The following is a 25299-nucleotide window of genomic DNA, read 5'->3' as shown; positions in this document are numbered from 1 at the left end:
CCTCCTGTGCATAATTCATTTAATGGGGCTGCAATAAGGGGGATTTTCGATCCGAATGACAACTTCCTCTTCCCTGGTCTTTCTCCTTTGCCATTATATCATGTCAGTAATAGGTATTCAATACTTTACCCACTTTTTATTTCATTTAAAAAAATAAATATTCAGGGAGTTCCCGTCGTGGTACAGCAGAAACGAATCCATCTAAGAACCATGAGGTTGCGGGTTCGATCCCTGCCCTTGCTCAGTGGGTTAACGATCCGGCGTTGCCATGAGCTGTGGTGTAGGTCGCAGACCAGCTTGGATCCTGCGTTGCTGTGGCTCTGGCATAGGCCGGTGGCTACAGCTCCGATTAGACCCTGAACCTGGGAACCTCCATATGCCACAAGAGTGGCCCGAGAAATGGCAAAAAGACCAAAAAAAAAAAAAAAAATTCAGTACCTTACAGTTTTTCATCATCCTAGCATATATCTTTGACTCTTAGGGTTTCTTTATTACTTTTAATAGAAACAAATGTGCTCTTTGTCACACTCATGTGTAACTAGAAAATTATTATGATTTGTTAATTTGAATCTTTTAAAATAACCAGAATAGGAGTTCCCGTCATGGTGCAGTGGAAAGGAATCCAACTAGGAACCATGAGGTTGAGGGTTCGATCCCTGGGCTTGCTCAGTGGGTTAAGGATCCGGCGTTGCTATGAGCTGTGGTGTAGGTCACAGACCCAGCTTAGATCATGTGTTTTTTTGTGGCTGTGGTGTAGGCCAGCAGCTGTAGCTCCAATTAGATCCCTAGCCTGGAAACCTCCATATACCGTGGGTGCAGCCCTAAACAGGTAAAAAAAAAAAATCAGAATAAGTACTAACTGCTTCTATATACTATATGAAAGTTATTTATTTTTGATGATGAATTTTTAATTCAAACAAAAATTTTAAATCTGAGCATTTCATATTAATAGCCAACAGTGTCAAATATTTGGCTCCACCAGTACATGTCACTTGAATTAATATCACATTGTGCACACAGTCTATGACAGCAGTTATCTATGATAGCAGTTATCTATGATAGCAGTTATCTATGATATAGGTTACTCATTATATTCTATATTTATTTTTACTTTTGTTTTTACATTACCTTTTATATATATTCATTTTGCTTCCTAAATGCTCATAATTAACAAAAAAATAGAGACAGACAAGTCCACTGCAATTCCTGAGAGACAGAATCAAACCACTTTCTGACATTCTAGTGAGAAGAAAATATGTCTCCTGGGAAAGAAAGGCATGATAAGGATTCAGAACAGGGGGAAGGAATGAAGTAAAACATATTCATATTCCTTTTTTTCGGATGAGAAAGGTTAAAATATATGTCATATAATCAGCACAGACCTGCATGCTTGTGTGTGTGTGTGTGAGTGTGTGTGTGTGTGTGTGTGTGAGTGTGTGTGTTTGTGTGTGTGTGTGTGAGTGTGTGTGTGTGTGTGTGTGTGTGTGTGGCTGAGGGCATTGCTAGGAAGGACATAATGCTCCCTCAGGAGACACAATCTTCCTGGAATCAGACAAGGTCCTGATGACAACAAAAGCTTCTCAGTGTATAGTCTTAGAAGTGAGGACTGGGGAAATTTACATCCTCTGAATGTGGGGAGGTTATAAGGAGAGCATGCAGACAAAATCAGGGAGTGGCTACTCAGAAGCTAATATCATCTACTTTTTTCCCTCAAAAATTATGATTAAAGGTATGTGATATAAATGATTTCTTAAGAGGGTTCTATAAGATGGATTAAAGTGTAAAAATGAATAGCTAACACTCAAAGCATTATTCAGTTCTGGACATTATTTTAATCAGTTATTTTCTCCTTCTCTGAAGACTATAAAAATTTACTCAGTTTACCAGTGACCCAGTCAGAAAACTGCTGTAAGTTATTCTAAATTAATTATTTCCCAGGAAATAGACATATCTCTTATCTTTGGGTAATTGGAAATGCCTCCATTATCCTGTACCTGTTATTCCCATCAAGTGATAAAACAGTTTCTGCTAGCTTATGTTAAGGCATCACTTTGTTAAAATACTAAGTGATGCTGAAATAAGTATGGATAAATGGTGGGAGGCAATGGGATATCATCTATGCAATATTTAATGACCAATTTACATAAATTATATATACTATTCAAGCATTTTGGAAATAATTTTAGCATAATGAAGATTAATATTTATTGAGTTTTTATTGTATTCTGGGCACTGTACTAAGTGTTTCAGGTAAAATATCTAATCATTATCTTATGTTTTCCTTTGGCTGATAGGAAATAAACATTTCATTATGAAAAAAGAGATTAAGAAGGGACTGAGTCAGTTAAGAACAGTCCTAATTATGTGGAGCTGACTCCAAATGAATCAGTTCTGCTGGGTTATTTCCAAAGCAGAGCTGCAGAGAATGTGCATGTCTTGGATCTTGGGCTGGGTAAGGTGACACATGAAGCAAAGCCATGAGCTACTAAATTTATCCTTTCTCCTTCTCGATGTATTTCTTTCAGATATCCAGCTATCATTAAAACTCCATCTCAAGATTTAAAGCTGCAGAATCTTGTCAATGTTCAATGACCACTTGACCTTTCATTACACTGAGCAGGAATCTATAAAACAGTTTATCATTGGGCATGAAACTCCTATATCTTTAGATTAACAAAACAGTGCATATTCAGGTGGTGACTGATTCTTAATACAGGTTATTTTTATATAATGGCAATAGCAGACAATATTGTATGCAGAGTCCTATGAGTTCATTAACATGAGACTTCTAAAGGGCAAGGGTTTTTGAGGGTGATAAAGTACACTTTAATTTCTTATTTTGAATTCATCATTGCCTGTACAATGTTGGCACGTTTAACACAAAACGACTCAGCAAGAAAGATGGGAAGGGTTTCATCATCCTTCCTTCATGTGGACATGATAAATCAGAAACTTTAGGTCAAGAAAATATTATCAAATGGGAGACAGAGAATGTTCATGCCAAATTGTACTGCCTGGGATGCTCCTTTCTGCAGACCCCTGACACCTGCCTTGAATATCTCACACTCTTTCTGTAGGCAATGATTAAAATTAAACATTCTTGGTATATACACAAAATGATTAAAATTAAACATTCTTGGTATGTACACAAAGCTGGCCTCTAGTACATGGATCTCAGGTCAACCAACAAAAGGTCAACAGAGAGCAAATCCAGAAAACAATAGAAAGTGTAATGAAAAAAATCTGATTTTACCTGATGTGAAATTATTCTAAGTGAGAGCGAGGAAGAAGAGAATTTAACATTTGCTTGCTTTCTCACTTCTAATGAGACCTATACATTTACTTCTATAGTATTTAATATTTACTTCTAGACAGAGTATCCTTCTTTGACTGTTTAAATATTTAGAAGCATTCACAGATCTTCACTATCTCAGATATCTCAGTTTTTCAACTGTCTCTGAAGTTTGTGAGGTTTTAAAAAGTACTTACCACAGGATGTCTTTTTAATTCACCCTGCGGGTCTAAGAATATCACATGACTAAGAGCAGGCATCAGCCTTTGTGCCGTCAGCCCACACTGTGGGCCATCCACCAGCAGGTTTCTCTCATTCCCACACCCTCTGACACCAACCCACAGCACAGGCATTTGCTGTCTACAGTCTAAATGGCGAGAGATATTTATGAAATGAAATTTTGTGATGTCCCTAGTTAAGAAAGAGTCAGGCATTCGCCTTTGCTGGTTGGAATTTCCGCCTTGTTCCTTCCATCAGAGTCACCAGGGAAACTTGCAATTTGTCCCAGATCCACAAAGACAGAATGAATAAGATATACATTTATGTTTTTAACTGACAAAAGGGATGACAATTTCTTCACATCCAGAGTTTTCTATGCAACTGCGTAGGCTATGATTGAGAAGTCAGGACATCTAAGAAAATATTTGGGGTTAAAAAAAAATAAGTAAACTATTGTCTGTTTTCTTTGCCACAGCCTTAACTGAATTGAGTTGCTATGTGGGAAACATAGATATCAAATTTTATAATTAAGTCAATCACAGTGCAAGGCAAATGCTTAATAATACTTTAACATAAGTGTAACTGCTTTATAATAAAATACTTGATGTGCAAGCAACTTTTTCAACAGTCATATACGCTGATGGTCCCTGTAATCGTGCAGAGTTGCTACTTCACATTTATGAATTTTGAATCAGTCTACTTCTTTCCATCTTTTTTTACATATTAAATCCAGGACCTACAATAATAACTGAAAAATACTTTGAAAATACACTTTGCTCCATAAATAGTGTTTAATAAATGAGTAAAGAAAGCAAGTCAGTGGGTAAAGAATAGGAAAGAAATAGGTAGGTATGGGAGGACCTTTATTTGGTAGTATTTGGCAAATGATTAAAAAAAAGAGAGGAGAAAGAATTTTACTTAATTTTTTTCCATTATATGTCTACTGACCAGATATATTTCTGACAAATCAACCAGGATAATAAACATAGAATAGGATTTGGTTTCAAGATGAGGGTAACTTCCAAACTTTGAATTTTAGAATAGCAGAAAAGAAATCTATCTCTCTGACTCAAGAGAGCTTGTTAAGAGTAAGAGAAAGATTCAGATTTCTATGTGAAAGATTCTTGATGATGACCTTGCCTTCTTTTTTTCAGGCATGACCTTCAACTGTTCCTTGTGGCAGGACAACAGCATGTCTGTCAAACGCTTTGCCTTTGCCAGATTCTCTGAGGTCACTGAACAGTGTTTCCTTTTGTTTACCCTCATCCTGCTCATGTTCTTAGCATCACTGACGGGCAATGCTCTCATAGCCACTGCCATCTGGACCAACCGGGTCCTCCACACCCCCATGTACTTCTTCCTGGCCAACCTGTCTCTCTTGGAGATTGGCTACACGTGCTCTGTCATACCCAAGATGCTGCAGAGCCTTGTGAGCGAGGCCCGAGGAATCTCTCGGGAGGGGTGTGCCACACAGATGTTTTTCTTCACATTTTTTGGTATCAGTGAGTGCTGTCTTTTGGCCGCCATGGCTTTTGACCGCTATATGGCCATATGCTCCCCACTTCACTATGCAACACGAATGAGTCGTGGAGTGTGTGTCCATTTGGCAATGGTTTCTTGGGGAGTGGGATGCATGGTAAGCTTGGGCCAGACCAACTATATTTTCTCCCTGGACTTCTGTGGCCCCTGTGAAATAGACCACTTCTTCTGTGACCTCCCCCCTATCCTGGCACTTGCCTGTGGGGATACCTCCCATAATGAGGCTGCAGTCTTTGCTGTGGCCATCCTTTGCATTTCCAGCCCATTTTTACTCATCATTGCTGCTTATGGCAGAATTCTAGCTGCCGTGCTGAGCATGCCCTCACCTGAGGGTCGCCAAAAAGCTCTTTCCACCTGTTCTTCCCACTTACTTGTAGTAACACTCTTCTATGGCTCAGGATCTGTCACCTACTTGAGACCCAAGGCTAGCCATTCACCAGGAATAGATAAACTCCTAGCCCTCTCCTATACCGTGGTGACATCCATGCTCAACCCCATCATCTACAGTTTACGGAACAAGGAAGTCAAGGCAGCTCTTAGGAGAACTCTAGGCAAGAAAAAAGTATTGGCTCATAGGTAGATAGAAGAAGATGACACAAATTGCTCTTTGAAAAAGATGCACACTCAATCTAAGAGAAAACAAAAGAAGAAGAGGGAAAGAAAGAAATGTACTTGCCAATCTTTTGTAAAAACCTCCTTTGGATTAATAACTCTGCATATAATAGTGGTAATATGATAAAGAATGGAGAACTGTGACTGCTACTGTGACAACTCATAGTATAGAATGAATAAGTTCTGCCATTCTAACATACAGCATGGTAACTGTAGTTAATAATACTGTATTATATACTTCAAATTTGCTAACAACGTAGATCTTAAGTGTTCTTACCACACACACACACAAAAGACAACTATGTGAGGCAATTAATGTGTTACTTAATTGTGGTAATCATTTCACAATAGATACATATATCGAATCATTACATTATACATATTAAGTCTTAACTCTTGACAATTTTTTTTTTTGTCTTTTTGTCTTTTGTTGTTGTTGTTGTTGTTGCTATTTCTTGGGCCGCTCCCGCGGCATATGGAGATTCCCAGGCTAGGGGTTGAATCGGAACTGTAGCCACCGGCCTACGCCAGAGCCACAGCAACGCGGGATCCGAGCCGCGTCTGCAACCTACACCACAGCTCACAGCAACGCCAGATCGTTAACCCACTGAGCAAGTGCAGGGATCGAACCCGCAACCTCATGGTTCCTAGTCGGATTCGTTAACCACTGCGCCACGACGGGAACTCCATCTCTTGATAATTTTATTTGTCATGTTTATCTCAATAAAGCTGGAAAAGAAAAGATGTGATAATTCTACTGATGTTCATTAATGACCAAAATGTGTATTTTACCATATATGCCCATTTTACCAAAAGATATCTAATTCCTTGAAGACCAAAACATTAATACATTGTGGTTTTTATTTATATCTGTGTGCAATTAATTAAGAATGGAAATAATATGAACATACAAAAGTAATTACTTAACAGTTATGCAGAAGAAATAGGCAGGAATTATCTCTAGGTATTAGAGATGATTATTTGTAAACATGTTTACTAATCTAGAAAAAGTGAATGATTTACTAAAAATTAATGTAGGTTAAAAACAATTTGTATAACATGACCTTTTGTTTAGTTTACTAATTTTGAAGAGTTTTTTCATGTTTGAAAAGGTCAGAAACTAGACAGTTACATGTAAAATAATAAGATTAAAACATTTCCCCACCTCGCATATAAAAACAAACTCAAAGTGAATGAAAGACCTAAATGTAAGACCTTAAACCATAAAATTCCTAGAAGAGAACATAGGCAGAACCCTCTAATGACATAAATCATAGCAATACCTTTTTGGATCTGTATGCTAAGGCAAAAGAAATAAAAGCAAAAACAAACAAATAAGACCTAATTAACCTTAAAAGCTTTTGCAAAGCAAAGAAAATTACCTACCAAACAAAAGGACAACCTACTAAACAGGAGAAATTATTTGCAAATGATATTTCTGATAAGGGGTTAATACATTAAAAAGCTCATACAACTCAATATCAAAAAACAAACAACTCAATCGAAAAATGGGCAAGGAGTTCCCGTTGTGGCTCAACATGTTACAAACCTGACTAGTAACTACAAGGATGCGGGTTCAATCCCTGGCCTCACTCAGTGGGTTAAAGATCCAGCACTACTGTCAGCTGTGGTGTACACTGAAGACATGGCTCAGATCCCATGTTTCTGTGGCTGTGGCGTAGGCCAGCAACTACAGCTCCAATTACATCCCTAGCCTGGGAGCTTCCATATGCTTCAGGTGTGGCCTCCAAAATGGGCAGAAGACCTGAATAAACATTTTTTCAAAGAATATATATAGATGGCTAACAGGCACATGAATAGATGCTCAGCATCACTAATTATCAGGCAAATGCAAATCAAAACCACAATGAGATATCACCTCAGAGCTATCAAAATGGCTATCATCAAAACAATACAAATAATGAATATTGGTGAGGATGTAGAGAAAAGGAAACCCTTGTGTACTCTTAGTGGGAATATAAATCGGTGATTCCTTATGGAAAAAAATTATAGAGTTTTCGTGAAAAAATTGAAAAGCAAACTGCCATATGATCCAGCAATTCCATCTCTGGGATTGTATCTAAAGAACACAAAAACATTAATTTGAAAAGATACAGGCACCCCAATGTTCATAGCAGCATTATTTACAAAGGCAAGTCATGGGAACAAGCTTAGTATCTATTAGCATTTAAATAGATAAAGGAGATGAAGGAGATGTGAACATTATAACTGTGTGTGTATGTGTGTGATAAATATTTCATGTTATCACTTACATGTGGAATCTAAAAATCAAAAGAAATTAATGTATATAACAAGACAGAAACCGTTTCACAAATATAGAGAACAAACTGGTGTTTTCCAATGGAAAGAGGGAAGAGAGGAAAGGCAAAATAGAGGAATGGAATTAACAGATATAAACTACTATGTATAATATAGATAAGAAACAAGGTTTATCGTCTAACACAGGGGATTATAGCCATTATCTTATAAAAATTTTAACAGAGTATAATCTGTAAAAATATTGAATCACTATGCTGTTTAAATCATCTATAATATTCTAAAACATCAATATTTCAATAAAATAATAATAAATATAGGGGGAAAGGGCACACTAATAGCTATATCTATATCAGAGCATATAGACACAAAGACAAGAATTGTTACTATAGCCAAAAAAAATTTATGATGATAAATTTAGTCTATCCATCAAAAAGTTATAGCAATCACAAACATGATGCATCTAGTAGCAGATTACCAAAATGCATAAGGAAAAAACTAACAGAACTGATTGGATAAATAGATAATTCCACAATAACAGTTGAACTTCAATACCCCACTTAAAATAATGGATAGAACAATTAAACAGAATATGAGCAAGTAGAGAGAGACTTGAACAACATAAACAAAATAAAACTAACAGACATCTACTGAACACTTCACCCAACAAAGCAGAATACATATACTTCTCATCACATACAGAACATTCTATAGAATCAATCATTTGTTAGGCCATGAAACAAATCACAATAAATTTAAAATGATTGAAAGTATGCCCTCTGAGCAAAATGAAATGAAACAGAATGGATAACAAAAATACTGTACACAGAAATCGATTACATTTCTATATACTAATAATAAAAGATCAGAAAGAGAAATCAGAGAAGCCATCCCATTTACAATCACATCAAAAACAATAAAATACCTAGGAATAAACCTGCCTAAAGAGACAAAAGACCTATATTCTGAAAACTGTAAAACACTGATGAAAGAAATCAAAGATGACACAAACAGATGGACAGATAAACCATGCTCTTGAGTTAAAAGAATCAATATTATCAAAATATTGCCATACCACCCACAGCAATCTACAGATTCAATGCAATCTCTCTCAAATTACCAAAGACATTCTTAACAGAACTAGAACAAAATATTTTAAAATTTGTATGGAAACACAAGAGACCCTGAATAGCCAAAGCAATATCAGAAAAAAAACAAAAATGGAGGTATCAAGCTTCCTGACATAAGACAATACCACAAAGCTACAGTCATCAAAACAATATGGTACTGACACAAAACCAGAACTATAGACCAATGGAACAGGACAGAAAGCCCCCATATAAACCGAAGTAACTATGGTCAACTAATCTATGACAGGGAGGACAGACTATATAGTGGAAGAAAGATAGTCTCTTCGATAAATGGTGCTGGGGAAACTGGAAAGCCACATGTAAAAGAATGAAATCTAACACCACATACAAAAATAAATTCAAAAAGAATTAATACCTAAATATAAGGCCAGATACTATAAAACTCCTAGAGGAAAACATAGGCAGAATGCTCTTTGACATAAATAACAACAATATCTTGGAGTTCCCATCATGGCGCAGTGGTTAATGAATCTGACTAGGAACCATGAGGTTGCGGGTTCGGTCCCTGGCCTTGCTCAGTGGGTTAAGGATCCGGCGTTGCCGTGAGCTGTGGTGTAGGTTGCAGACGCGGCTCAGATCCCACGTTGCTGTGGCTCTGGCGAAGGCTGGAGACTACAGCTCCGATTTGACCCCTAGCCTGGGAACCTCCATATGCCACGGGAGCGGCCCAAGAAATAGCAAAAAGACAAAAATATCTTGTTTGATCCACTCCTGGAATAATGACAATAAAGACACAAAGAAACCAATGGGCCCCAAACAAATTCAAAAGCTTTTGCACAGCAAAGGAAACCATTAAAAAAATGAAAAGACAACCCACAGAATGGGAGAAAATCTTTGCCAACAATGCAACAGACAAGGGCCTAATCTCCAAAATTTAGAAACAATTCATACAACTCAACAACAACAAAGCAACCCCATTGAAAAATGTGCAGAAGACCTAAATAGACATTTCTCCAAAAAAGACATACAGATGGCCAACAGGCACATGGAAAAAAATGGTTAATATCACTAATTATTAGAGAAATGCAAATCAAAACTAGTAGGAGGTACCAACTCACACCTGTCTGAATGGCCATAATTAAGAAGTGAACAAATAACTTCCCATCGTAGAGCAGCAAAAACAAATCCAACTAGGAACCATGAGGTTACAGGTTCGATCCCTGACCTCTCTCAGTGGGTTAAGGATCTGGCATTATCGTGAGCTGTGCTGTAGGTTGCAGACATGGCTCGGATCTGGCATTGCTGTGGCTCTGGTGTAGGCCGGCAGCAACAGCTCTGATTAGACCCCTAGCCTGGGAACCTCCATATGCCATGGGTGCGGCCCTAAAAAGACTAAAGACAAAAAGAAAAGGTCAACAAATAACAAATGCTGGAGAGGATGTGGAGAAAAAGGTACCCTCCTCCACTGTTGGTGGGAATGTAAACTGGTACAACCACTATGGAAAGCAGTATAGAGGTACCTCAGGAATCTAAATGTAGAGCTACCATATGATCCAGAAATTTTACTCCTGGGCATCTATCTGGACAAAACTTGCATTGAAAAAGATACACGTACCCCTATGTTCATAACAGCACTATTCACAATAGTCAAGACATGGAAGCAACCTAGATGTCCATCAACAGAAGAAAGGATTAAGAAGATGTGGTGCATCTGTACAATGGAATATTACTAATGCCATTTGCAGCAACATGGGTGGAACTAGAGACTCTCATACTAAATGAAGTAAGTCAGAAAAAAAAAGACAAATACCATAGGATATAAATTATTTGTGGAATCTAAAATATGGAAAAGATGATCCTATCTAAAAAACAAACAAACAAAAAATGCAGAAACAGATCATGGCCAAGGAGAGCAGACTTGCGGCTCCCAAGGGAGAGAGGGAAGGGAGTGGCATGGATGGGCATTTTGGGGCTTTCTTGGATGCAAACTATTAATTTGGAATGAATGGGAAATGGGACCCTACTGAACAGCACAGGAAATGTGAGTGATTAAGTCATCTTCCTGTACAACAGAACTTGCCAAAACATTGTAAATGAACTACACTTTAATAATAATAATAAAATAAAAACTATATTATGAAATATACAAGTATGTAGAAATTAGACAATGCACTTCTTCTTTTTTTGGTATTTTTTTGTCTTTTTAGGGCCACACTCGTGGCATATGGAAGTTCACAGGCTAGGAGCCTAATAGGAGCTGTAGCTGCCAGCCTACACCACAGCCACAGCAATGCCAGATCCTTAACCCACTGAGCAAGGCCAGAGATCTAATTTATATCCTTGTGGATCCTAGTCGGGTTCATTAACCACTGAGCCATGATGAGAACTCCCAGAAAATAATCTTTTGATGAAACTTAGAAAATTATGCTATAGAGAGCCTGGGAAGTAAATTTATATTGAGTATTCCTTCTTAGAGGGATCTTTAAGCTCAAAAATGAAATACAGGAACCAACTAGCCATGATGAAATCTGGGAAAGAATATTTTAGGTGGGAGAAATGGTGATTCGAATGTTCGGAAGCATGGAACGATATTGGTCTGTCTGTAAATGGAGAGTTATATCAGCTATAATAGATGGCACGCTCCACCTGGGAAAATGAGGGAAGTTGAAAAAAGGAAATATTGTCAAAGGTGTGAGAAGGATTTAGAACCCCAACAAGGGGCGTCTATATGTGTACTGTACATGCACTACCCTGGAACTAGTCACAGTGGATGTCTGTCACATACCCAAGGCCTGAAGCAACAAAGTGGGGAAGTGGTACTGGAAACCAGAAAAAAAGAAACCGTAATACACAGCCATCTCCAAGAGCTATGACTTTTGCTTGAGCAATACAGGCTGCCTCATGTGTCCCAGCTGAGAGGGAGCCAAGGGAAAATAAACCAAACTAGCTGTTCTCTCTTTCTCTAATCCTCAACTGGTGACCCCATTGGCTGAAGCCAAACAGAAGCCATATATCAAGGACTCCTTTTGGTTCAGACTCTTGAGTAAAGCATAGAGTACAACATGCATAGTGGGACAAAGAGGGATCTGGGGCGAGGGAGGAAAGAGAATGAAATATACCTGTCACACTTGTAAAGTGAAACAATACACACCCATGTGATACGAGTGGTTTCCTTTACAGAAAGGACAGTGAGATTATGGGCCATGGGAAGAGGCTGTTTAAAGGGAGATGTATCTATTTGTACATGTTATTCAGTACATTTGAACTTGCTTCTCAAAATAATGTACTCACAGATTGTGTGTATAAATTTTAAATCTTAGTGTTTGTATTCAAATCAGACTACTATTATGTGGAATGTTGTGTGTGCGTGTGTGTTTGAGAGAGAGAGAGAAAGAGAGAGGGTGAGAGAGAGCAAGAGAGGCTGTTAGTCTTTATATTAGAAGATCATTAAATATTTAAAGGATTTTTAATTTAATTTTATTCCACCTCACTAGAAAGACCACTTATGGTTTTTCTTCTCTCTTCAACTAATTTTGGTGTTCATTTATTTATTCTGTTTGACCAGAAATATTACATCTTATTTGATATATTCTACAAATGAACAAAGTAAGATTTCAAGGACTTCCCATTGCAGTGTGCAGAAATAAATCTGACTGATATTCGTGAGGTTGTGGGTTCAATCCCTGGCCTTGCTCATTGGGTCAGGGGCTGGTGTTGCTCTGAACTCTGCTGTAAGTCGCAGACGTAGATCAAATGCCATGTTGCTGTGGCTGTGGCTGCAATGTAGGCCAGCAGCAATAGCTCCAATTTGACCCCTAGCTTGGGAACTTCCATATGCTGTGGTGCAGTCCTAAAAAAAAAGATATTCAGGAAACTCACATGAAATTCTCCACAACCATTTACTCAAATTAGCTTTGGTCTAAATGAATCCTATTTAAAAGTTTTGTCCCACAACTACTAGAAAGAGAAATTAAGAAAACAACCCTATATACAATTGCGTTAAAAAGAATAAAATACTGGGAGTTCCCGTCGTGTCTCAGTGGAGAACAAATCCGACTAGGAACCATGAGGTTGCGGGTTCAATCCCTGACCTTGCTCAGTGGGTTAAGGATCCGGCATTGCCATGAGCTGTGGTGTAGGTTGCAGACGCAGCTTGGATCTGGCATTGCTGTGGCTCTGGTGTAGGCCAGCGGCTACAGCTCTGATTCGACCCCTAGCCTAGGAACCTCCATGTGCTGCGGGAGCAGCCCAAGAAATGGCAAAAATAAAGACCAAAAAAAAAAAAAAGAATAAAATACCTAGAAATGAATTTAACTGAGAAGGTGAAAGACTAATACACTGAAAACCACAGGTAACTGAAAAAAGTATTGAAGTTCAGAGTTCCCATCATGGCTCAGTGGTTAATGAATCTGACTAGGAACCATGAGGTTGTGGGTTGGATCCCCTGCCTTGCTCAGTGGGTTAAGGATCTGGCGTTGCCATGACCTGTGGTGTAGGTTGCAGACACAGCTTGGATCTGGCATTGCTGTGGCTGTAGCATAGGCCAGCGGCTACAGCTACAATTAGACCCCTAGCCTGGGAACCTCCATCTGCTGCAGGAGCAGCCCTAGAAAAGGCAAAAAGACAAAAAGTAAAAATAGAGTACTGAAGTTCAAACAAATAAATGGAAATATACCACACCCATGGACTGAAAGAATTTATTTAAATGTCCATATTACCCAAAGAAATGTACATATTCAATGAAATCCCTATCAAATTCCAATGACATTTTCACCAGAACTAGAATAAATAATTTTAAATCTTTGTATGGAACTACAAAAGATCCTGAGTAGCCAAAGAAATCTTAACATGAACAAAGCCAGAGATATCATGCTATATGATTTCAAACTGTACTACAATGCAGTAGTAAGCAAAACAGTATGGTATTGGCATAAAAACAGACATATACATCAATATAACAAAACAGCCCAGAAACAAACCTGCTCACATAAGGCTGATTAATTTATGTTAAAGAAAACAAAAAGAATGGGAGAAAGACAGGCTCTTCAACAAATGGTGTGGTAAAAATTTGAAAGCTACATGCATAAGGATGAAACTGGACCACTATCTGGTACCATACACCAAATTAATTCAAAATGAATTAAACATTCCAATGTAAGACCAAAACGCATAAAAGTCCTAGGAGAAAACACAGGCATTAAGCTCCTGGACATCACTCTTGGCAATAGTTCCTTGGATATGATTCCAAAGACAATGATAACAAAGGCAAAAATAAACCAATATGTGGAATCTTAAAAAAAAGCAAATGAACAAACAAAACAAAACTAACAGACAACAAAGAACAGAATAGAAAAGACTGGTTGTTGCTAGAGGGGAGGAGTGTTGAAGGGTGGAAAAGAGAGGTGAGAGGACAAAAAGTATAATATCCGGATATAAAATAAGTCATGAGGGTGTAATGTACATCATGGTGATAGTGTCAATATTACATTGCAAATTTTAAAACTGCTAAAAACGTAAATCTTAGGAGGTGAAAGACTTATATGCTGAGAACTAGAAAACATTAATCAAGGCAATTAAAGAGGAGTCAAAGAAATAGAAAGATAGTCCATGTTCCTGGGTTGGAAAAATTAATATTGTAAGAATGGCTATACTACCCAGAGCAATCTACAGGTTCAATGCAATCCTTATCAAATTACCCATGACATTTCCACAGAACTAGAACAAACAATCCAAACATTTATATGGAACCACAGAAGACCCAGAATTGCCCAAGCAATCCTGAGGAACGAAAACCAAGCAGGAGGCGTCGCTCTCCCAGACTTCAGGCAACATTACAAGCCACAGTCATCAAGATGGTGTCGTACTGGTACCACAACAGACATACAGACCAATGGAACAAAATAGAGAACCCAGAAATAAACCCAGATACCTACAGTCAATTAATAAGTCCACAAATACCAAATGCTGGACGGGGTGTGGAGAAAAGGGAACCTTCCTGCACTCTTGGTGGGAATGTAAGCTGGTAGAACCACTATGGAGAACATTATGGAGGTACCTTAGAAAACTCTACATAAAACTACCATATGACCCAGCAATCTCACTCTTGGGCATCTATCCAGACAAAACTTTCCTTAAAAAAAGACACATGCACCCGCGTGTTCATTGGAGCACTATTCACAATAGCCAAGACATGGAAACAACCTAAATGTCCGTCAACAGATGAATGGATTAGGAAGATGTGGTATAGATACACAATGGACTACTACTCAGCCATAAAAAGAACAAAATGAGGCCATTTGCAGCAACATGGATAGAACTAGAGAGTCTCATCCTGAGTGAAGTAAGTCAGAAAGACAAAGACAAATACCATATGATATCATTTATATCTGGAATCTAATATATGGCACAAATGAACCTTTCCACAAAAAGAAAATCATGGACATGGAGAACAGACTTGTGGTTGCCAAGATGAAAGGGGAGGGAGGGAGTGGGATGGATTAGGATTTGGGGTTAATAGATGCAAACGATAGCCTTTGGAATGGATAAGCAATGGGATCCTGCTGTATAGCGCTGGGAACTCTGTCTGGGCACTTATGATGGAGCATGATAAAGTGAGAAAAAAGAATGGATACATGTATGTTTAACTGGGTCACCTTGCTGTACAGTAGAAAATTGATAGAAACTGTAAACCAGCCCTAATAGAAAAAATACAAATCATTATAAATGAAAAAAAGAAAGAAAATAAATCTTAAAGACCTTATCACAAAGAAAAAAAATTGTAACTTGTACAGTGACCAATGGTAGCTAAATTTACTGTGATCATTTTGCAATGTATGCAAATGTCAAATCATTATGTTATATACCTGAAATTAATGCGTCATTGTATGTCCATCATGCTTCAATTTAAAAAATCATGAGAATAAATGAAACACTTAAAAGGGAAAAAGTGAGGGAGTTCCCTTCATGGCTCAGTGGTTAACAAACCCGACTAGGATCCATGAAGGTGTGGGTTCAATCCCTGGCCTCACTCAGTGGGTTAAGGATCCAGCATTACCATGAGTTGTGTTATAGGTCACAGACACAGCTAGGATCTGGCATTGCTGTGGCTGTGGCATAGGCCAGCAGCTATACAGCCTGGGAACTTCCATATGCTGCAGGTGGGGCCCTAAAAAGCAAAAAAGAAAAAGGATGGGGGAAATGAATAAAATAATAAAATAAAATTAAGTTTCAGTGTTTGGGGAAATCAACTTATTTTAAAACAAACCTAGCAGTAGAGGAGACTTGCTACCAACCTATATTCAGTAGGTAATTGTACATAAGAAGCATTTCCATGGAGAACCCAGTCCCAAGGAACTTTGCTAACTCATCTGGGATAAGCGTAAATGGGCTGTTTGAAAATAATGCCCAAGAGTCTCAGGATTATAATAAATTGCACATTCGCAAAGCACTCTCAATATTACCTACTATTGTCTTCCTAATATGGGCTTTTTTTGTTCCAAAGATCATGCTTAAATAGTCGTCTGTGTACTATAGGGTTCTCTGTCATTCTCTGAAAGTTTGAAAAATTCAAGTGTGTTCCTTCATAATTCCTTTTCTTAAATTATTTTTATCAACATAAGGTAAGTAAAATGACATTTGATTTAAAAACTACCCATTCTTAGGGAAGGTTGAAATGTATGTATATGATAGTACTAAATATACATAGGGAAATCAGAGCATTTCATTTCTGGAAGCCTCCTCTAAACTTTGGAAATAACTAGTTTGGTGCCCATAGAAAGCAACTATATTTTTTTTCTTTGTAATCAGATTCTCTCAGTCTATCATCTAAAACTGTCTTAAAAGCATGTAAATTTTAGTAAACACTATATCTGAAAGATATTAAATAACTGAATGAAATGTATACCCTTCATTCAATTATGTGAGCTATTTAAATACGCAATAAAAATTTGGTGGATTAATTTGTCCATGTTTTATCTAGATGTTTTAAAGTCAGATAAAAATCTCACTTATTCTATAACATTTTCCTAAACATACATTAAAAATAACTGTAAATATAAATAAAATACTGTGTGATGAAAATGATGTATAAAAAGATACAATAGTGGAGAGACAAAACTTTAAAAGATCACAGATAGGAATTCCCTGGTGGCCTATCAGTTAAGGATCTGGCGTCACCACTGCTGTGGCTTAAGTCAATAGATGGGTGAGGAGTTCCCGTCGTGGCACAGTGGTTAACGAATCCGACTAGGAATCATGAGGTTGCGGGTTCGGTCCCTGCCCTTGCTCAGTGGGTTAACGATCCGGCGTTGCTGTGAGCTGTGGTGTAGGTTGCAGATGCGGCTCGGATCCCGCGTTGCTGTGGCTCTGGTGTAGGCCGGTGGCTACAGCTCCGATTCAACCCCTAGCCTGGGAACCTCCATATGCCCATATGCCGTGGAAGCGGCCCAAGAAATAGCAACAACAACAATAACAAAAAAAAAAAAAAAAAAAAAGACAAAAAAAAGACAAAAAAAAAAAAATAGATGGGTGAGAACTTCCATGTACCTTGGGCACAGCCAAAAGAAATAAAAAATTCCAGATAAACAAATCCCTATGCAGTTAAATAAGGATGTGAAGTCACTGGTACATCAAAAATTGGAAAAAAAGAAGATTAAAAATTGGATAAAGAAGTCATGGTATACAAGAATTAAAAGTAATGAAATATCATGAGAATGACATAGAAAAGATCAGAGATCTAGCACAGAATTAAAGAGCTTACATATAATCTATGGAACCTTGCAATCTGAATTTATAGTTTCACAATCTCAATAACTCATTTAAGGAATTGATAACTTTTTGATCTTTAGAAGCTCCCATAGTTATTAGCAGACAATAGCGATGAACGATTAACAATATCTTAAAATACGGATACTAAAATTTCCTTTGTCTTAAGGTTTGGGGATAAGTACTAAATGATTTGTGGGTGTAAATGCTTACTTTAGTGTTTGGCATAAAGGCCCATTAAGGATTAGTTGGAATTATTATTATATTACCTCATTGTACACAACAGACCTGGGGTTATTTTGGAATTAAGAGCCATAGTGATATCTTAGCCGTGAGGAGCTTTGTGTGACACCTCACACGATGGATTTGAGAACTTAGAGAAACAGAGTATGTGAAAATTGTGCCTTGTAAGCCCACATGTTGCCCCTAAACTTTTAAGTCTCTGGTCCTCAACAGAAATACTTTCCTCCTATACCAGTTCCCTGGACATAAATGTTGTATTTGTAGCTACATACAATTAAGTAAAGCATTGATAAAAGACCAAGGTCTTACATAAAAATAACATAAGTCCCCCGATAAAGAAAAACTCCTACAAGATAGGTAATAAAATTTGACATGAAAAATCAACTGCGTGGTTTGAACGAAGTAGTTATGCAAGAAAACAGATATCCAACAACAAATGTTTGAGTTGGGGGAAACATGTTTATAGCTAAATTCTCTCAGTTTATACTTCAGCCAGCTGTCATCAAAGTGTTTAAGTTTCTTGCTCAATTCTAAATGACCAAGACGGATTTAAATATTAAAAGCCTTCTTAGTCCCCATGGGATGATGTAATTATTCGACTATAATAATATACTTGCATCTGGACAAGCCTATCTTGATGATGCCTAAGGGCTAGGTTTTCTCCACCTCCTCCTTGTGCTAGAGCTAACTGCACGCTTTCATACTTCTTAACATTTCAGTAAGGCCTTGCAGCAGGGATCCTGAAAAAGACCTATCTGATTCCTAAGACCCAGCCACATCTACTTTATTGGTCACCTGAAGATAGGAACAAATAAACTTCATTTTAACTGCCTCCTTAGCTGATATTTCTGCAAATCAAAGTATAAAAGCATTACTTTGGAGCATCTGAAACACAGTCGCTTCTGCTTGGCATTCAATCCTTACCAGAGCCCAAGGACATGCTTATTGTCATCTTTATCACACAGAGTACTAGATTCCATTTCAGAAAGGTTCGGTTACTTGCTTAAGGTAGCTGTCTTTATGCTGTAGGGTCATGAGGAGAAATTAAGTCCCCTGGTGTCACATCTTTTAATTATCCTCCCCCACCCACCCAAGTGACTGCACCCAGTCTTCTATGAATGGATGCTTAATTGTATGCATATACTCCCACTGTACACAATTGTGTTTGTCATTTCTCAAAATCTTTCTACCTTTCCTGCCACTGCTCCGATACAGGGGAAGCAAACTGCAGATAATGGAACGAATTAACAAAAGCCATCCAGAAGAGTTTATTCTACTAGGCTTTGCAGATCGTCCCTGGCTAGAGCTTCCTCTGTTCATTATTCTGCTTCTAACATACCCCATGGCCATGGTGGGAAACATAGCCATCATTCTGGTGTCCACCTTAGACTCCCGTCTGCACAGCCCCATGTATTTCTTCCTCACCAACCTCTCCTTTCTGGACATGTGCTACACCACAAGCATTGTCCCTCAGATGCTCTTTCACCTGGGAGGATCTGAGAAGACAATCAGCTATCTGGGCTGTGCTGTTCAGCTTTATTTCTTCCACATAATGGGAGGCACAGAATGTCTGCTTTTGGCTCTTATGTCTTTTGATCGCTACGTGGCCATCTGCAAGCCTCTGCACTACACCCTCATCATGAATCGGTGCACCTGTATCCTACTGGTGGCCACTGTGTGGCTGGGTGGAATGACCTACGCTGTCTCAGAGGCCACTGTCACATTACACTTACCACTGTGTGGTTGCAACACACTGGATCACTTGATATGTGAGATTCCTGTTCTGATAAAGGCCGCCTGTGGTGAGAAGGGCTCCAATGAGCTCACACTCTCTGTGGTTTGCATTTTCATGTTTGCTGTGCCACTATGCTTCATTCTTGCTTCCTATGCTTCTATCGGACATGCTGTATTTAAGATTAAATCTTCGGAGGGAAGAAAAAAAGCCTTTGGCACATGTTCCTCCCATCTCACTGTAGTTTTCTTCTTTTATGGCCCAGCCATTAGCATGTACCTTCAGCCCCCTTCCTCCATCTCTACAGACCAGCCCAAGTTCATGGCTCTCTTCTATGGAGTGGTGACTCCTACACTCAACCCTTTCATCTACACTCTGAGGAATAAGGATGTAAAGAGTGCCTGGGGCAACCTGGTGAGGAGCGTTTTCACTTCCAAGTGATAGTTCGCAGACATCGAATGACATTATTTGACAAGTGAGTAGGTACATAGGAGTTTCTCTGACAAATCATTCTCATCTCATTTTTCCTCAGATCATGTTATTCTTCTTGCAAAATATGTCATATTTCTAATGCTCTTTCTAATGGTGTTAGACAAGGGTGATACTTGGCTAGTATACACCAGTTAGGCCAATCCGTGGAAATACACTACAAATAGTCTACACTGGTTAATACATACTGAAATAGTAACTATGTCAAACAGTATTTAAAAAGTACTATATATTACAATACAAACTAATTAGTTAAAGTTAATAATCATAAGACAGCATGGTAACCATTCACCAATGGATTTCCTATGACAGTGCCACCTAAGAACAATTTCATCACTCTCGGCAAGACTGGTCACATCCAAGTGGGCAGCACGGTGCCAGTGTGCATTCCGAGTGAAGCACTCTACACCTCAGACCAACCGTGAGTCTCAGAAGACAATCAACCTCAACTTACGTAGATCCTATTGCTTCTTTAGAAGCACACTGTGACTCTTGTTTAACTAACAAGTGTACAGGGTTTGTATTTTTACCTAAAGGATCTATTGTTGAATATTAAAATGGACAAAATGTGTGCCTAAGTTTCTTAACATCCCTTTTAAATATTATAAGCATGAACCTTCTGAGAGAATCATGAACCACAACCTGGAAACATTTTGTGCATAATGGAAATAGCCCGGAATGCCTTTTGAAATCCTTCAAGAATCTTTTACAAGAAGAAACAATTTGTATTTCTAGAAGGGAAGGCCACTTGCTTACTTTAAGCAATTGAGTATCTCTTTGATGCTCACAATCTGTATCATGACAAATTCAAAGTACTGAACTGAGCTCTAGGGTTCATATCTAACAAACTTTTGTCACAAAATTAGTTACACTTTTAGAGCAAATTAAAGAGTTTATGGTTACTTGCTGTTAAATTAATACGATGAGAAATCAACGTAATGGTTGTGTAGCGAAGAAACTAGCAGCTAAGAAAAACAAGAACCATTTAGACTTCTCTGGCATGGGTTCGGGTATGATCAAAATCTAAGCAAAGCACTGGATGAAAAGTTGCATGTAATCCTGAACAAGAAACAATTTGAAATCATATCTAATGTTTGATTTAAAAAAAAAAAAAGCAGATCATAGGATGCTTGATCCAGTTCTTGAGACAAACAGACTTTGGTTTATCTCATTTGGAAAATATTCTAAATAATTTTAAAATTTAGCTGTTTAAATAATTTAATATTTTGGCCTGAGTTTTGGCCTGAATGCCCCCCAAAAAATTTTTTTTTAATTTCACACACACACAGGGCAATGAAAGTATAAAATTCTGTGATGTTAGATAATGCCTCTGATCATTTTGAGTAACGATATCCTTGATCACTTTGCTCTAAGCAGAAATTGGCACAACAGTGTAAATCAACTGCACTTTAATAAAAAAGAAATAATAAAGACACCCTTTGTCTTACTTAGTCTTAAACACAGAGGAATGTGATAATTTTCAGTTTGGAGGGCAAAATCCAGGAAGATTTGTGTCAAAAGCTTAGCGATGAGACTGTTGAGAGCTCTTCAGATTACTTCTTTATCTTTTATGTCTGTAAAGACAACTCATTTCAGAACTGGGCTTTCCAGACTCTGAAATATCGGGGCTTCCTGAAGGAAATACACACAAACATTTAAGCATAAAGAATATTGAGTGTAGTGGTAGGGGGAAAGTCACAGAAACATGTCCTTTTTACTAAACTACTTCACGTTTCCGCAGCATGTATGTCCAGTATATTCCAGCATGAAGAATACTGTCAGGAACCATTAAGAAGCTCTGTTGAAGGAAGTACATATTACATGTGAAGTTTAGCATGTACTCTATCCTTGATGTAAAGCATGAGCCATCTCAAGAGTGCTTTCTCAAAGAAGTTGGTCAAAAGCTTTTCTTCTTTTCCCAACCAAGCAAATCTTTCTGAAGAACAAAAGGAAGACAGCAAAATATTTTCACTTTTGTTCTAAAAGATCCTAAAAATGTAGACATGTATTTAGGACTGTCTTTAAGGGAGAAGTCAAAAAGGCTTCACTAGTTATTTTGTGACACAGCAGGTTAAGGATTCTGCATTATCACTGCAGCGGCTTGGGTTGCTGCTATGGCACAGGTTCGATTCCAGGCCCTGGAATTTCCACATGCCGTGGGTGCAGCCAGAAACAAACAAACAAAACCTTACCTATGATTTCCTTCACATTAGAGGTGTTCTCAGATTTGCAGAGTATAACTCCTATGCAACAAGTGCATCCTGCTCTAAGGGATAGGATTAAAACAAAATACATGCAAATCAGGAGTCCCCATGGTGGCACAGTGGTAATGAACCCAGCTAGTATCCATGAGGACACAGGTTCGATCCCTGGCCTTGCTCAGTGGGTTAAGGATCCGGCATTGCACCATGAGCTATGGTGTAGATCACACACGCAGCTCGGATCCCAGGTTGCTGTGGCTGTGGTATAGGCCGGCAGCTACAGCTCCAATTCGACCCCTAGCCTAGAAACTTCCATATGCCACAGGTGTGGCCCTAAAAAGCAAAAAATAAACTAAATAAAACAAAGTAAAATAAAATAAAGTAAATGCAAATGAGAATTCTGGTTCAACAAATGTCTTACAGCTACCATAAATCCAATGTCTACTCGAAAGGTGATATTCAGAATTCCAATGACTTGGAAGAGTCCCAGAGGCCACTAGGGCAGGAGTGGGGTAGGGGTGGAAGAGGGGGGAGATGAGAGGAGTGAGAAAGAGTTTCCACTAAAGCACACTAAGAGACAGATACATAAAGTTAATCAATGTGATCCTTGATTCGATCTTTGATTTATTTATTTTTTGCCACACCCATGGCATGTGGATATTCCTAGGCCAGGAAAAAAACTTATGCCACAGCAGTGTCCCAGTCGATGCAGTGACACCACTGGATCCTTAATCCACTGCACCACAAGGGAACTTCCTCAATTTTGTCTTTGGGAAATACTCTCAGGAACATTGAGGAATAGGTCGCATTATACTCTGTAATATTTCCGAAAAAAATATTTTAAATGTACATTCATATTATATTATTATAAACAGAAGAAAATAAAAATCCCCTGGTAAAAATTAACAATGTGAAATCTGGTGGTGCAATATACTAAGTCTCTATACCATTATTTTTGCCATAATTTTTATTATCTTAGTGGTTGAATTGTTATTGGAATATGATGGACTTAAATTTGAAAGTTCATTATGCTTGAAATCACTTGAAGCTGTCATGACATATGATAACCAGTGCCCTTCTAGCCCCACATTTGTAAAATAGAGATATAATATGCGAAGCTGAGACCAACAAAGGAAAAGAAAACGAGTGTATCTGGGGTGGAAGCCGTGCTGGTTTCTGTAATTGTTGATAGCATGCTTGTGCCAATCATCCTGCACTGCTGAGACATACGCAGAAGAGATAACTGAGCATGTGTTCAGAGAATATGCTGCACAGGAATAGGCATGAGAGGAAGTGGACAAAAACTGGGAGACAAGAGCTGTCTGGAAGGGAAGGAAAATTTTACTGGGATAAAGAAGAAGCTGGTCCTTCACTGCATTTAGCCTCCATTCTTAGCTGAGAAAAGGCTGGATTCAGTGTCAGTTCTTAAGTAAAGTTGTCTGTGACTCAGATTCATGTGCGCTGGGTGATTGTCAATTTGCCAATTCTTGGTTTTAGGTTTAGGGTTGGCAATGCTAGGATTTCAGACCTTCTAGATTACCCTGGGCATTGTTGGCCATGACAAAGGGTCTCAGACTACAAAAAATCTATTGTGGAGTTCTTGTCGTGGCCTAGTGGAAACGAATCCCTCTAGGAACCATGAGGTAGTGGGTTCGATCCCTGGCCTTGCTCAGCAGGTGAAGGATCCAGCATTGCTGTGACCTGTGGTGTAGGTCGCAGATGTGGTTCGGATCTGGCCTTGCTGTGGCTGTGGTGTAGACCAACAGATGTAGCTCCGATTAGACCCCCTAACCTGGGAATCTCCATATGCTGCAGGTGGGGCTCTAAAAAGCATAAAATAAAAAAATAAATAATAAATAAAAAATAAAAAATCTACTGTCATTACCCCGATTTTGTCACATAAAAGTCAGTTAAACTTAAGCAAGTCGTGTGTCTTCTTTCCTTCAGTTTTTGTTGTTGTTCTTGTTGTTGTTGTTGAAAACCCAAAGTTAGGCTATTTATTTTCTCTCTCTCATTTTTTTTGAAGTATAGTTAGGTTCAAATTACATAAATTGTAAGTATACAAAATGCAGTGATTCACAATTTTAATGGTTATACTCCATTTATGGTTATTATGAAATATTGGTTATATTCTATGTGTTGTACAGCATATACTTGTAGCTTATTTTATACACAATTGTTTCTACCTCTTAATCTCCTACCACCACGTTGCCACTCTCCTCTTTCCTCTCCCCACTAGTAACCACTAGCTTGTTCTATCTGTGAATCTGCTTATTTTTTTGTTACATTCATTAATTTGCTGTATTTTTTAGATTCCACAAATAAATAGTATCATATAGTATTTGTCTTTCTTTGCCTGACTTATTTCACTTAGTATAATACCCTCCAAGTCCATCCATGTTGCTACAAATGGCAAAATCTGACTACTTTTTATGGCCATGTAGTATTCCATTGTGTACATATGTGTCTGTGTGTATATATATATTCATTCCATGTGTTCCTGATCCGTTTTTCTGTTGATGAATGCTTCGATTATTTCCATATTTTGGCAATTATAAATAATGCTCCTATGAATGCTATGGTACATGTATCTTTCTAAATTAGTGGGGTTTGGGGGGATTATACTCAGGAATGGAATCACTGGGTCATAGGATAATACAGAATTCTAATTTACATTCCTACCAATAGTGTAGGAGGGTTCCCTTTTCTCTATATCCTTGCTAACATTTATTATTTGCGTTATTTTTGATGATAGCCATTCCAACAGGTACGAGGTAATATTTCATTGTGGTTTGTGATACAACTGCATAAGATTCACATTAGTAGTTTGAAAAGTTCAAA

The 25299-nt window shown here is 38.1% G+C and overlaps 2 protein-coding genes across 2 annotated transcripts; both read left to right on the top strand.

The window, feature by feature from the left end:
- The first annotated feature begins 4667 nt into the window (after positions 1-4667).
- On the top strand, positions 4668-5745 carry LOC110258621 (olfactory receptor 10C1-like). Its single transcript, XM_021081916.1, has one exon. The coding sequence runs from the start codon at positions 4668-4670 to the stop codon at positions 5628-5630; it is 963 nt and encodes a 320-aa protein (XP_020937575.1). The 3' UTR covers positions 5631-5745.
- Positions 5746-19178: 13433 nt separating this feature from the next.
- Positions 19179-20607, top strand: LOC100518380 (olfactory receptor 2B11-like). Its single transcript, XM_021081918.1, has one exon. It carries the CDS (start codon positions 19271-19273, stop codon positions 20207-20209), a length of 939 nt encoding a protein of 312 aa, XP_020937577.1. The 5' UTR covers positions 19179-19270; the 3' UTR covers positions 20210-20607.
- The last annotated feature ends 4692 nt before the right edge of the window (positions 20608-25299 follow it).

This window comes from Sus scrofa, unplaced genomic scaffold (genome assembly GCF_000003025.6).
Source record: "Sus scrofa isolate TJ Tabasco breed Duroc unplaced genomic scaffold, Sscrofa11.1 Contig2561, whole genome shotgun sequence".
NCBI classification, from domain to species: domain Eukaryota; kingdom Metazoa; phylum Chordata; class Mammalia; order Artiodactyla; family Suidae; genus Sus; species Sus scrofa.
The sequence above is the reverse complement of the archived record's forward strand: the minus strand, read 5'-3'. Positions and strand labels throughout refer to the sequence as shown.